The sequence below is a fragment of the Mustela erminea genome, chromosome 5, assembly GCF_009829155.1.
Source record: "Mustela erminea isolate mMusErm1 chromosome 5, mMusErm1.Pri, whole genome shotgun sequence".
Classification (NCBI taxonomy): Eukaryota; Metazoa; Chordata; class Mammalia; order Carnivora; family Mustelidae; genus Mustela; species Mustela erminea.
In genome coordinates, this window is record NC_045618.1 from 101,621,521 (window position 1) to 101,636,417 (window position 14,897).

The 14,897-nt window shown below is 41.4% G+C and overlaps 1 protein-coding gene across 7 annotated transcripts in view; it reads right to left on the minus strand.

Moving 5' to 3' along the window:
- The window catches only part of FERMT2 (fermitin family member 2), an 89,699-nt gene extending 79,332 nt beyond the window's left edge, over positions 1 to 10,367 (minus strand). For 5 of the 7 annotated variants that reach the window (XM_032344252.1, XM_032344250.1, XM_032344248.1 and 2 more), the window contains exons 1-2: positions 10,094 to 10,212; positions 9,514 to 9,679 (exon numbers count right to left, since the gene is read on the minus strand). In XM_032344252.1, coding sequence (XP_032200143.1) covers positions 9,514 to 9,670 — 157 coding nt within the window. In that variant the 5' untranslated portion in view covers positions 9,671 to 9,679; positions 10,094 to 10,212. Of the gene's footprint in view, positions 1 to 9,513; positions 9,680 to 10,093 lie in introns of all 7 variants that reach the window. The other 2 variants (XM_032344254.1, XM_032344253.1) reach the window with 1 other exon arrangement.
- Between the last annotated feature and the right edge of the window lie 4,530 nt (positions 10,368 to 14,897).

Below are 14,897 nucleotides of genomic sequence, written 5' to 3' on the forward strand. Positions count from 1 at the left end.
CTCTCTCTGCCTACCTCTCTGCCTACTTGTGATCTCTCTCTCTGTCAAATAAATAAATAAAATCTTAAAAAAAAAATACCCAAAACTCAGTAAGAAAGCAACACAGATTTAAAACAAAACAAAACAAAAAACAGGTAAAAGAGGTAGGGCGGGAAAGAAAGAAAAAAAAAAACAGGCAAAATATATGAAGACATTTCACTAAAAGGATATACAGATGTCATACATACATGTGAAAAGCTCCCCATCACTAACCATTAAGAAAATGTGAATTAAAATCATAATGAGATACCTCTACAAACTTATTAGACTGACTAAAATTGAACAAAAATATAAACACGACCTGACAGTATCAATGTTGGGGAAGGACCCAGAACAACTGGACTCTCAAAAGTTTTTTTTTTCCAGTTCTCATACAACACTGACAGGCATGCAAAATAATGTGGCCACTTTGGAAAAGCTGACAGCTTCTTATAAATATAAGCATATACCTAGAATACTATCCAGGAATCCCAACTCCTCAATCGTTATCCAAGAGAAATGAAAATATTTACAGCAGCCCTACTCATAATCTCTCCAAGCTGGAAACACTACAAATGCCCTTCAACTGGTGAATAGATAAACTGATATAATTCATACAATGACAACACAGCAACAGAAAAAACTACTTTTATATTCATGATACATAGATAAATCTAAATGTATTATGCTAAAAAAAAATTTTTCTAAATATATTATGCTAAGTGAAAGACACCAGACTCAAAGCTACAGACTCTATGGTTACATTTAGAGGACATTCTAGTAAAGACTGACTATCAATGTTTTTCAAGAAGTGGGGTTAAGGGGATAGGCTGATTATAAAGGAACACAAACAAACTCCTCCAGGTGCTGGATAAGTTCTGTATCTTAATTATGGTAGGGGTTTTTTTTTGTTTTTGTTTTGTTTTTTTTTAACATTTCATTTATTTGACACAGCAGAGGGAGAGAGAAAGAAGCAGACTATCCACTGAGCAGAAAGCCTAATGAGGGGCTCTATGACCTGAGCCAAAAGCAGATGCTTAAACAACTGAGCCACCCAGACGCCCTTTAATTATGGTAGTTTAACATAATGGTATACATTTGTTAAAACTCTGCACCCAACAAGTGCCTGGATGGCTCAGTTGGTTGGGCAAGTGCCTTCAGCTCCCGTTATAATCCTGGAGTCTGGGGATAGAGTCCCACAGCTGGCTCCCTACTCGGCAGGGAGTCTGCTTCACCCTCTGCTCCCCACCCCCACCTTTTGTCTCTCAAATGAATAAATAAAACCTTAAAAAAAAAAAAAAAACTCAGCACATTATACCAAGAAGGATGAATGTTAATGTACATAAATTGTATCTTAGTAAGCTAGGTATTAAGAAAAAAACTAGTCAAAAATACAATTACAGAAATAATTTGTTGCAATGAATTATAATGGATATGAATTTGTAACCACAAATTCAAGTGTAGAACATCATCCCATCTCTATTAAAAATTTTTTAAATTTTCCTTCAGAATATTCATTTAACTCACACTAGGCATATATACCATTTTGTAACATATCATGTCATTAACATTAATTTTTATTTCACTAAAATAATTATTAATATAAAAATACCGCATACACTAACCACTTCCCTAGTTCCTACATGGGCTCAATGTTTTCATGTGCCAAAAAAACAATTTTATATCATTCCTTTGTTATAACTGAAAAAACAAACCACTCTAATAAAAAGAATTAATTTACTACTAAAGCCTTCATGGTTATAAATTTTTCAAATCCCTTTAATACCATCATCCTCTTACTGGTTCATTCAACTTCAGAAATCCTGTGAATACAGCAGTTAAATAGCTTTTATTATGTTAAAGAGATAGGTGTGTGTTTGGAAGTGAGAAAGCTGAAATGATAGCTATTTTTCTTGTTTAGGGGGTGAGAACACAAAGCAGTCCCAAACTAAACCCCTTCAGACTCCCTTCTGAGTACATTTCTGTTTCAAAGGTGGAACCTATTAAAGTTAAATAGTTGAGAAAACATTTTAATTCCTTTTAAAAGCAGTTCTTTTATTTCCCCCCAGTACATTATACACAGGGACTCTCAATGCCACTGAGAAAACAGCCAAGCCACTCTCATTTTTATAGCACTAACAGTTTATAAATATATTTTTACACATATTATCTCTTTTAATTCTCACCAAGACCTATGAGAAAGTGTGCTGTTGTTTTTAATTTCCATTTTGTAAATGCCAAAACCCATTCAGAAGGTTAGATTAGCTGTCCAAAGATCATACAAACCAATTAAGTGTTAGAGACAGGATGTTGTTTCGTATTATTCTGTGTACCCATCAGCATCTACTACTAGTCTGAAGACAACATTATGGGAAAGCTATACCTAACAATGTTTAAAAATATTAGCAATACTTGGTACCCATTATGTATATTAAAGGAGACTGAGTAAAGAGCAGTTTAGTGACAACTAAATGTGGAATGGAATCCTGGAAGGAAAAAAAAATCAAAGGCCATTACTTGAACAAGTGGTAAATTTGAACACAGATGCATATTACACATACTATTGAAACAACGATTTCCTAAATTTGATAACTGTAATATAATATTTAAGAGAAAGTCCTCATTTTTAGGTAATACCTATTTTAAGTATTCAGGGATGAAGGGTTATGATGTCTGCAACTTACTGAAAGTGGTTCAAAGAAATTTATGTGTGTACAAAGAAATCAATGGCAAAATGCTAACTGGTGACCTAGGTGAAAACTATACAGTGCTCGGTTACTTTTTTTTTTTTTCCTAAGATTTTATTTATTTGAGAGAGAAAAAGCATGGGCAGGGGGAGGGGCAGTGGGAGAAGCAGGCTCCCTGTTGAGCAGGGAGCCTGATGTGGGGCTTGACTGGAAGACCCTGGGATCATGACATGCACTGAAGGTAGACACTTAACTGACTGAGCCACCCAGGCACCCTTCATGGTTCCTTTTATTACTGAATTTGTAAGACTGAAATTTCAAAAAATAGAGCTGAAGATAAAAAACATTAATTTTCTTTCACTTTTCTTCAATAGCTATTACACATCTCCAAAGAGATCTTTTGTTAAGCAACTGAATAAAAGGGACACCTGGGTGTCTCAATCCCTTAAGCGTCTACCTTCAGCTCAGGTCATGAACCCAGAGTCCTGGGATGGAGTCCCATGTCAGGCTCCTTGCTCAGTGGGGAGCTTGCTTCTCCTTCTGCCCACTGCCCCCCCCCCCAAGCTTATGTGTGCACACATGCTCTAACAAATAAATAAAACCAAAAAAAGTGGTGGGGGAGCATCTGGGTGGCTCAGTCAGTTAAGCATCTGCCTTTGGCTCAGGTCCTGATCCCAGGGTCCTGGGATCAAGCCCCACACTGGGCTCCCTGGTCATCGGGGAGTCTGCCTCTCCTTCTCCCTCTGCCTGCCACTCCCCTTACTTGTGCTCTCTGTCAAATGAATAAGGAAAGAAATCTTTAAAAAAAAAAAAAAGGAAAAGAAAAGAAATTGAATTTTATTTTATTTTTTTAAAGATTTTTATTTATTTAACAGAGAGAGAGAGAGATATCACAAGTAGAACAGCAGGCAGAGCGAGAAGGAGAAATAGGCTTCCTGCGGAGCAGAGAGCCTGATGCAGGGTTGGATCCCAGGACCCTGAGATCATGACCGAAGCTGAAGGCAGAGGCTTAACCCACTGAGCACCCAAGTATCTCTACTTTTTATTTTTTTTAAGATTTTATTTATTTGACAGAGAGACACACTGCGAGAGAGGGAACACAAGCAGGGAGAGTGGGAGGGAAAAGCAGGCTTCCCGCTAAACAGGGAGCCCTACACAGGGCTTGATTCTAGGACATTGGAATCATGACCTGAGCCAAAGGCAGACGCTTAACAAGCCACCCAGGTACCCCAAGAAACTGAATTTTAAAAGATATTCTTTATAGTGCCTATATTATTTTTTAGTGACTAATTTATTTAACACCAGTTATTTGTTGATTAAAAGAAAAAAAAACAGGGTATAAAACATGACAGCAAACCATACACTAATATATCCAAGGAACAGCTCAAACTTTTTTAGTACTATGAGAATTTTAGTAAAATTTACATACTGCTCCTTTTTTATTTGAGAGAGAGACAGAGAAAGAGAGCGAGAGCACGCACGTGCATGCACACACAAGCAGGGTTAGCAGCAGGCAGGGGGAGAGGGAGAAGCAGGCTCCCCACGGATGAGGAGCCCAATGTAGGGCTCTATCCCAGGCCCCCGGGGATCATGACCTGAGCTGAAAGCAGACGCTTAACCCATAACCCACTGAGCCACCCAGATATCCCTACTGTCCCCTATTTTTAAGAAGCTTAATATTTGCTAAGAGCACATAAAATCCAATGTCCAGTTCTTATGGATCATTAATAGGATATTAGAGTAAATCTCCTATCAGAAAGTACATACTTAACTAAATTCAACCCACTTTTTTAAAAGATTTTTTTGTTTATTTGACAAAGAAAGACAAAGCAAGAGAGGGAACACAAACAGGGGGAGTGGGAGAGGGAGACACGAGCAGGGAGCCCCCATGCGGGGCTCAATCCCAGGACCCTGGGATCATGACCTGAGCCAAAGGCAGGCGCTTAATGAGTTAGCCACCCAGGCGCCCCATCCCATTTTTATATGACTTTACCACTGAATTTTTCTCCCATCCCACTCCAAAAGATTTAAAAAAATGTTTTTATAATCTTGATATATTTCAAAGTAAGTGCTGTGAATGTGCACCATGTAGATATTTCCATGAATTAAACCATAAGACTTCAGGAGAAAAAAAAAACAGGATTTCAATAGCACAGACACCATTTCACTAAATAAACATGACTTCCCCAAGGATCACTAAGCACCACTAGAAGGGAGCTATCCAGTTACACATGCTTTTCTCTGTGTTCATCTTGCCAAGCTTTATTCCTAGTATTTAAAGTATTTTTGTGCAACAAATCCCCCAACACAAGCCAACCTCTTCATGTGGTGCTCAACTAAATAAATTGGTTTTTAAAGTTTCTGAAGCTATTTTGCACTCCTGGGAAATGGAATGAATGTATATTATAATTCATAAATACTTTAAGGGATTTTAGGGGGTTATTTTAACTAAAATCTACTTTTTTTTGTCATGTGTGCCAACCTCACAACCTAACTGCATCTGAACATGCAATTCCAACATAAATGTACTCTATTTCATTAGTTGTAGCAAGAACATAACACACTTCAATGCCAGAAGAATATCTTTATAAAAGCTACATTCAGAAACATTCCCTAAACTTTCTAGGTCAACTCCATACCTTTCTTTGTAGTTACTCCTGAATGCGATTTGTACTTTTTCCTCTGGATTATTATTTAACCCGACTTCTATGCTCTTCCTACTCATAGACAGAGGTGAAAAGAAACTCAGAAATCAATCTATTCCTCTCTCCAAGCTTACAGAGAGCTACTGGCTGGAGACTCCAGTGAGTACCATGTAACAATAAATTCCTTATCCTCTAATATGAATTTCTACAGAAAGGGAATATTTAATTGTACACAGTTCAGAAAAGAAAAAAGAGAAACTTCAGAAAAGACATTTATAAAGCACAAAATGCAGTGAAACAAAGCATCTCCTTGGCATTTAGAATCCTCAATACTTAGTTCTGAATATTAGGTGATCTCCAGAACATAAGGGAATCCCATAAAATTGGGCCTCTTCCTTACAAAATTTTTGAATATACTTAGTTTATAATTTTATTCTCTAATGTCTTATTTTTATAATTTTTGTTAAAGACTTTATTTATTTATTTGACAGAGATCACAAGCAGGCAGAAGGCAGGCGGGGTGGGGAGGGGGGGCGGAAGCAGGCTCCCTGCTAAGGAGAGCCTGATGCAGGGCTGATCTCAGGAGTCTGAGATCATGACCTGAGCAGAAGGCAGAGGCTTAACCCACTGAGGCACCAAGGTGCCCCTTATTTTTATAATCTTTATCCCTGATGTTTTATATATTAACTCTTTACTTTGAAATAAAAAAGCACTAAACAAAAAACACTATACAGGTTTGGAAATTATTTTTAACAAAAACTACAATAAATTTTTCAAGTTTGATTTCAAGCTTTCAACTTGAATTTTTAAAAATAAAAAAGGTGAAAACAACTTTTCATTTTTTTTCAACTTATCATTTTTAGAATGAGGTATAAACATTGAGGGAACAAATCTTGAGATAATGTCTAATATCAGCCTAAACTAAGTCACAGATGCAACAAGTTTTCTGTGACATCAGGATATAATTCCTTTATGGCCCACTTCTTCATAGCATACACTCTTTATTTTCTTTTAAAAGGTTAGTGCAGAATGACATATGAATTTTACACTAAGATTTAAAGGAGGCCTTTCAGATCTTTGACTCAAAGTCATGAATCAAAAAATTACTTAATGACCTTAACTGAAGGGCAAAAATTCTTTATAAAATTCTAACTAAATATAATAATGTTGCTGACACATACTAAGGAAGCATTATTTACTTTTTTAGCTTGCTTAAAGTGCCTACGTCTGATCTGACCCCTATACGCTTCACAGTTAAGGGTGACCTTCAGGGGTCAAACCCACAGGCTGTGTCATAACCTTTTTCCTTTCTTTCTTTCTTTTTTTTTTTTTAAATCACAGGCTTCTTTGAGAATCTAATGAAAGCTAGAAAGCCTCTTCTCAGAAAATCCCATATATGTACATACTTACAAAATTTTATTTATTTTTAAAATATTTACTTAAGTAATCTCTACACCCAGTGTGGAACTCTAAACTGAAGACACTGAGATCAAGAGTCACACACTCTTCTGATTGAAACAACTAAGTGCCCCACATACAAAATTTTAATACAGTCTTGAAAGGAGGGGTCACCATAGAATCCATCAATCCCCAGGAAATAATTATCATCACTGACTACATAGGAAGAAAGCCTTAAAACTCAGGGCTTTTGGTTTTCATAAGATTCTCATCAGAACAAGAAGAAACCTGTGGTACCTTCTGTTCCACAGTTACCATAACTGTTCCAAGGCCATAGCTTCCATTCTGCCAATTCTGCCAATTGTCCATCCCTGCTCTGCAATCCCAAGACACAAGACCTTCTGCCATGGACACCTCCAATCCTCCAGATCCTGCAAACTATTCTGATCTACTGTAGTAGCTGACAAGCAGCCAGCCACCCAGTCCACCCTTTAATACCTTCAGTGACACAGCTCAGTGTTTCAAAAGGCAGGCCACTGCAGTTTTAGGCTACTCTCAAGAATTATAAAGTTCCTGGGGTGCCTGGGTGGCTCAGTGTGTTAAGCCTTTGCCTTTGGTCACGATCTTAGGGTCCTGGGATTGAGTCCCCCTCTCCCTCTGCCTGCCTTTCTGCCTACTTGTGACCTGTGTCAAATAAATAAATAAAATCTTTAAGAAAAAAAAATTATAAAATTGCTTTCTAATTGGCCTACCTAAACTTTAAATGCTGCCCTACTGAATTTCTCCTCTTTTCACTTACCAATAGTTAAGAAAACAGCTTACCATTCAAAGTACCTAATCCTAAAATCAGAAGCAAAAAATCATTTAGCTCTCCTTGTACCAAACAGATAAATCAGAATAATGATGAAAAGCACTTTCTATTTGGAAGTCAAAATATAAGAGATCAGTACTGGTTCAGTTCAAGAAAAATGCAAGGTTTCCACGTACAGGGCTTGTGGGCTTCTTTCTCACTGCATAAAAAATTTAAAATGTTTCAACATTAAAAGATTCAGGTTATAGTCACTTAAAATTAACATCAGTTCTATCTGCAAATCGTTTATTCTCTTTATTTCTATTTATGCCTGTGATTCTGTAATAAACAGTTCTAATCAATGCAATATAAATATAGAAGTCATTACTTATTCATCAGATAAAGACTGGCTTTCAAGAACTGTTAAGTTGTCTCGATCACCTTCAACAGCTCCTTTCTCACAGTAAGAAGTATCTCTTATTATAATAAGGTCCATTCAGCATATATAAGTAACTTCTGATGCAAATGCTTGTTTCCTCTGAAAACAAAGGAAACATCAAAAATTTTATGTTATTTTCTTCCTTAATCCCACACTAATGCTGGATAAAAAAGATTCACGGGTATTTTGCAGTGACTGATGTAGTCAAATCAGGTAAGAACAATGTTAACCAACAGTTAACTGGATTAACAATATGCAAAATCTCATTTTCAAAGGACTACTGGGGGGGGCTTGCTTTCCTGGGCCATGTCTCAGAGAGGCAAACAACACACAGACCAAAGAAGAGTCTACCTTGTAAGGAGCTTCTTTTTGGTCCTTCAATAATTAAACTTCCTGTAGAGATACAAAGATCTACCTAAATGAATTCTACCTTATTTTGCAAATACCACTGAACTCTAGTTTCATAGATTTACATGGCAGGTATACAACAATCCCATGGTTAAGGAATACGTTTCCTGATAAACACTTTTCTATTTTTCCACAGTAGTCTCAAGAATGAATGCTGTGTTTCAAATAAAAAGACCCCCCCCTCAAAAAAAGGCAGTGCCACACATCACCTTACCAGAACTGCATGACATAAAAAAGGTATGTTAAGTCAGAAAGACAGAGCCCCGAGCATTTCACTTGGGATAAAATTATCTATATGATCATTTTAGTTGATTCTTAATATAAAAATTATCTATATGATCATTTTAGTTGATTCTTAAAACTGCAAATTATTTAATGTATCAGAACCAAAACACGTACTGCAGAATTTTCTTACAGTCCATACTGTTGGATACCCTATTATTTAAAATTGAATGAATCTCGATTTAATTATGCTTTTTTTTTTTAGCACAACATTCTTTCATGAGCTTAATATTATACAACTGAACACTCGAAATAGCGTATTTAAAGCACAGACTACAGATAGTCAAACACTGCCCCACCCCTCGTTAACAGAGGATGACTGGAACATTTTAATACGCTCCATCACATAGTAATACAGCTACAGAACCTGCATACTGGCGTCGCAAGTTGCACATTTTCCAGTGCAATTTATACTTTAAAAATTCTTTGCATCATCCTCAATACCAGATGTCACCAACATTCAGGTACAATGAACTGACATAACCACAAGCCCTGTTAATTTTCCCCTCTCCACATAAACGCGCACTTTTCTCATTTCTTCTAACGTGAAGTCGCTGAAGGCGTTCTCGCCAGTCACTACACAATTAAGTTTATTAATTGGGAGGCTGGAACCACCGCATTAAGAAAATTTCAAACAGTAACATAGCAAAACAAGATACAAATGTGAAAAAAAGTCTTTCTACTTAAATACTGAAAGATCTTAAAATTTTGAAAAGTATTTGCGGGATGCCAAGCAAGATTTCCAAAAGCCTCCCCTCCCCCATCCTTAACCACCCCCCACCACCCGCCCGCCGCCTCGGTCTGGAGGTCGTGTATCTATCTAGACGCGGCTGGGATGCTACTCACCAAGTTTTTCCACCAACTTGAGCATCACCCCTCCAATGTGCACCTCCCCGGTCACTCTTAGGGTGACATCGCGGTTCAGGTCCGTCACATGAACACTCAGTTCCCACGTCCCATCCGCGTAGCAGCCATCTGGCATCCTTATCCCGTCCAGAGCCATGGCTCCTTCCTGCGAGCACGGAGGAAATGGCTCTCGTAAGCGTCACTCCCCCAAAGGAAGGCAAATCCCACCGAACTCGCAGAGTCCGCCGCGGAGCGGGAGAAGGTGGAAGACCCGAGGGTTTCCGCACGAACTCGGGAGAGCAGCGGTGGGGCGGGACCGCTGGCGGGATTCTGCGCCCCCGCGCCCTTCCCGGCGACCGCCCAGCACTCCCGCCCGCCGCAGCCCCCGGCGGACACGGCGCCGCCCGTCCGCCCCGCGCGGCCCCAGCCTAGCGGCCCTCGCCTAGCGGACCGCGGCGGGCTTCACCTGCCGGCCTGCAGACCGCACCCCGGCCCAAAGAGACGCAGCCCCGCGGGCTTCACATTCCTCCTCCCCGCCCGCGCTCCCTCTCAGGTTCCAGCCCGGATCCCGGCCCCTCACCGCTGGCTCCTCGTGCTCCCGGCCGGGGGTTCGCGCGGCAACAGGCGCGGGGGCGGCGGCTCGCGGGGCGGCGGCGTCGGTCCCCCTCCTCAGCCGGCGAAGCGCTGCCTCCCGGCTGGAGCGACTTAATGGAGTCCTGCCGTCGCGGCCCCTCGCCTCTCTCCCAGCGCTCCACCCCTCTCTCCCCGCCCCCTCAGTCGGAGTCCGGCTCTGGGAGGGCGCGCCGGCTCCCTCCCCCTCTGCCCCGCGGAGCCGCCTGGAGCGGGTCGGGCCGCCTCACCGACGTCCCACACTGTCCCCCGCGGCCGCGCTGTGGGCTGAGGCCCGCGCACACTCCCCGGGCTGGGGGCGGGGCGGGGCGGCGCGCGCGGCGGGGGTGGGAGCTGTGCGGGGGAGGCGGGGGGCGCCCGCGGCGCAGCAATCTCAGCCCCGCCGAGCCACTGCCCTTTTATGGAAATGAAGGACCGGGCGTAGGGATTGAATCCAACATCCGGGCTCTCGGCGGCGGGACCTGAGGAGGGGGAGCGAGGGGAAGGCGGGCGGCCTCCCGCGGGGGAGCTGCGTTCTGTGCTCGGGTCTCCGACTTTGCGGGAGCGCTCGGCGGTGGGTGTCTGTGCTTCCGGCGGGAGAAGGGGGCTTGTCCGTGAGAAATGGTCACAGGAAATTCCCAGGGCAAGGTCGTTTTCTGGGAACAAAGTCCCCCGCCCCCTCCCCACGTCTGGAGCAAGTCCAGAAGTCTCGGGGCAGGAAGAGGTGCCGTACTCCGGGAGCTGGAGAGAGGGGTTTGGGACGTAAAAACTTTAGAAAATAAATGCCCGAGCCAGCTTCATGAACATCCCACAAAAGAATGAGAAAACCCAGAGGGAGGTGAACCACAAAAATTGCTTTGCAAGCAATGTCCGGCACAACCGGCAACTCCTACTGCACTCCCAAGAGTTCGCTTTTGCGCTCTTAACCCGCTCGGAAGCTCCGACCCGCAGCGAGTCGAACACACCCTACGATGCCCTTGTTTGAGGGGGGAGGAAATGCAGTAGAATGAGTTTTACTCAAAAACTGTTTTTCCAGCCGCTCCAACTCTTTGCGTATTTGTGTATTTTTATATGCAGCTTAGAACTAACAGTCTACTAAGGCTTTCAGATGGCTAAACATCCTCTACCCCACCCTCAGCCACACCTTGAAAGAATTTTAATACCCCTGGAATGGTGCCAGCAGGTACAGAGAAGAGCTGAAGAACTCTGTTGAGACTAGTGATAGAAAATGGTCCTCCTGCTTCCCACCTGACTGCCACTTCACCTATTCCTGTGACACTCATTTCAGAAACAACTAGCCAGGGAACCTGCCTCGCTGGCAAACGCATGACCCAAAAAGTTTAGGTCAGAAAGATCAAGATGTGTCGGGTCCCCTAAAAGACACCGGTTTTTAAACTGTGTCAATTACTTTGAAAAGGAACGTACTGGGTAAATAACCCTTAGTTCATCAACGCACTTGGGAAATGAGGTTAGAGGCCTCAAGAAAGGGTGGGACCCATAAAAGAGCGAAAGGAGAGCAGCGAAATTCAGATGACAGAGGTCTGGCACCAAAAAAAAAAAAAAAAAAAGGAAAACCACTACAGTATTTTCAGCTAGTCATCATGGAGAAACTGATGCCTCCAGTCTGTCATCTCTCTACTCTCCAATTACTTCTACTCATGAAGGTTCCAGATAGTTCTCTTGGAAGCAGTGTGAATGTCCAGAGAGGAAAGGATATTTGTGTAAATTATAGTGCTGAAAATATACATGAAAACGGTCTTAATAAAATAGGGAATTGCTTGTTAGGGTAAAAAGCTGTTCAAAACTGTACATGTGGCTGTAACATCACAAGCTTATCCTCAAATATTCAGAGAAAAAAGACTGGAAGGAAATAAACCAAAATGATAAGAAGCTGTCTTTGTGTTGAGATCACGGGAGGTTTTTTTTTTTTTTTCCCTTCATTTTCTTTCTTTTGTTTTATTTTTAAAGATTTTATTTATTTATTTGACAGAGAGACACATAGCAAGAGAGGGAACTCAAGCAGGGGAAGTGTGAGAAGGAGAAGCAGGCTTCCTGCGGAGAAGGGAGCGGAATGTGGGGCTCCAACCCTGGAGCCTGGCATCATGACCTGAGCTGAAGGTAGATGCTCAACGACTGAGCCACCCAGGTGCCCCTCTTCTTTTGTACAAACTCCAAAGCTTTGGTTTTAGGACTTTTCTGTCACCACCTTAAATCTCATCCAGCATCTCCATTTCTCTATGCATACCATTACATTCACAATAATGAACATAGCTGATGGAGAAGCTACTGTCCTCCTTGGCAGGATTTTCAAAAAGATTTGTGGCAATGTTTAAGGATGCATAGGCTATGAGATAACATACATTAAAAATGCCACAAAATTAGAAGCAAGGGGAGGCAGGAAGGGGCAGGACAGAGATTTAAAATGGAGCCAGGGGGTGCCTGGGTGGCTCAGCCAGTTAAGCATCTGCCTTCCGCTTAGATTATGATCCCAAGGTCCCAGGATTGAGCCCCTTGTCCAGCTCCCTGCCCAGCGAGAAGTCTGCTTCTCCCTCTCACACTCCCCCTGCTTGTGTTCCCTCTCTTGCTGTTTCTCTCTCTATCAAATAAATAAATTAAAATTCTTTAAATAAAATAAAATGGAGCCAGGAATGAGCATTGTACCTTAATGAACTTTGCAAGTGTTCCAGTAAGTTCCGAAGAACTCCTGCTTCTCAAATATTCCTCTATAGAACCAAAAATATCCATGTCCTTTCTCAGTATTCCCTTTCTTCAGACAAATTTCTCGAAGCTAACTGTCATGTCTCAGAAATGCTTTTAACACTCAGTTTCCACATTTTCGTTATTTTCTCACCTCCCAGTGAGTACTTTCTGAACAACCTCACATCACAGTGCCTACTGCTCTGACTACCGCACATGTTTGTGAACATTCCCTACATTTAGTGACAGAGGGGGATGGTTAATATTGTAAATAACAGCCCCATTTCTCAACTTTTGAAATAGCTTAGTTCTAGCGTGACGAGACTTTCCTATCTTTAGAAAATCAGCAGTTTATGTTTGAGCAGTATAGAGCACCGGAAGGCAGTGACCCTCTGTTAAGTACCATTGGAGGAATAATTAGATTAGGATGGGCGCAGCTGGTCCCTTCAGGCCCTCTTTTTGAGTATTTCAAGCTGGTGCTTGTTGTGAAGATGAAAGGAGTCAGACTCCAATTGCTGAAACTGGGGTATTTTTTTTTTTTTTTCCAGTTTATCAAGTGAGGCTTTCAAGTGCATTTCTTAAATGTTTACTTCTACCTAATGTTTTCCAGTGTATTCAGATGTGAAATCTTATCTGAAATCCTCCACTAGAACCTCGAAGACAATGCAATACTTGTGGTACTGACATCATGCTGAAAAGTAGCCGAGAACTCCAGTGTTTGGAAGAACAGCCCGAGCACTGAAAGCAGCAATATCCAAATAAGGTACCAAGCTCTGGTCTTCGATTTAGACCAAATGATACCTCACAGATCTGCCATCAAATGCAACCCTTGGGCTGGCTAATCCACAGGTTGACTTCAGCTGTTTCTCTGAGCCTACCTAAACTGCGCTTTTATGTTTCTAAAAGGTGAATACAGAGTATATCCACTGGATTCAGAAGAAACAGATGCTGGGTGACAGGAAAAAATAAGAGAAGGTTTGTGTGAATGTGAATGTGTGTGTGTGGGGAGGGGGGTTAAAACTGCACTTAAAGCCAACATCTGAGGCCAGCAAGATGAAATGTAATCAATTACCTGTCAAATACCAGGTGAGCAGAATTCTTTGTCCCAGCGATTGCCAAAAATGGAACATACTGGTAAAGCTACTAAGGACGTAGAAATCAAGGGGTAGTAATTAGATTAGCATGGGTGCAGCTGGTCCCTTTGGGCCTTTTTTTTTTTTGAGTAGAAGTGAGAAGTGGTAGTCACTGCAAACAGCAAGAAAAGGACTGGCAAACCTAGAAACAGGGAAGATTTGCTGGGGGTGGGGATGTTTCAACACAGACCTAAGGAAGGATCTGGGAGAGCAATGAAATTTACTTCAAGGGGAAAGAAATACGCTGCTTGTATTTACTGCTCCGGAGCATAGAAAATTTTTCGCAGGAAACCATGCTGGGGGATACTCTAAAAACTTTTTTTCTTTGGTTTAACTTTGAATGTCATGTCATCTTGTGAGATATTCTGTCCTTGACAAAAATATGAAGTGTTCACACATAGGCTCACACAAGCAAGGTAGCTAATTGTGTGCTCAGTACAGTGCAGGGCACTGAGAGACATGTAGATGTACAACACGTCACAAGGTCTTAAAGGAACATCTATCTAATGTAGGAGGCTTATATTTAAAACATTATAAAGAATGTCCACATTCATAAAGAATAAACTAAACCCCCACCCTACACTGTACACAAAAATTAACTCAAAATAGATCACAGACCTAGATTTAAGATCTAAACTATAGAATTCTGAGAGGAAAACATGTGACCTTGGATTAGGCAATAGCTTCTTAGATAAGACATCAAAGCAAAAGCAACAAAAGAAAAACTAAATTGGATTTTATAAAAATAAAAAATACCTAAATTTCAAAAGACAGCATGAAAAATGTGAAAAAGGGGTGCCGGGTGGCTCAGTGGAGTAACACCTAGGCCTCTGCCTTTGGCTCAGGTCATGATCCCAGGGTCCTGGGATAAAGCAGGGAGCGTGCTTCCTCCTCTCTCTCTGCCTGCCTTTCTGCCTACTTGTGATCCCTGTCAAATAAATAAAT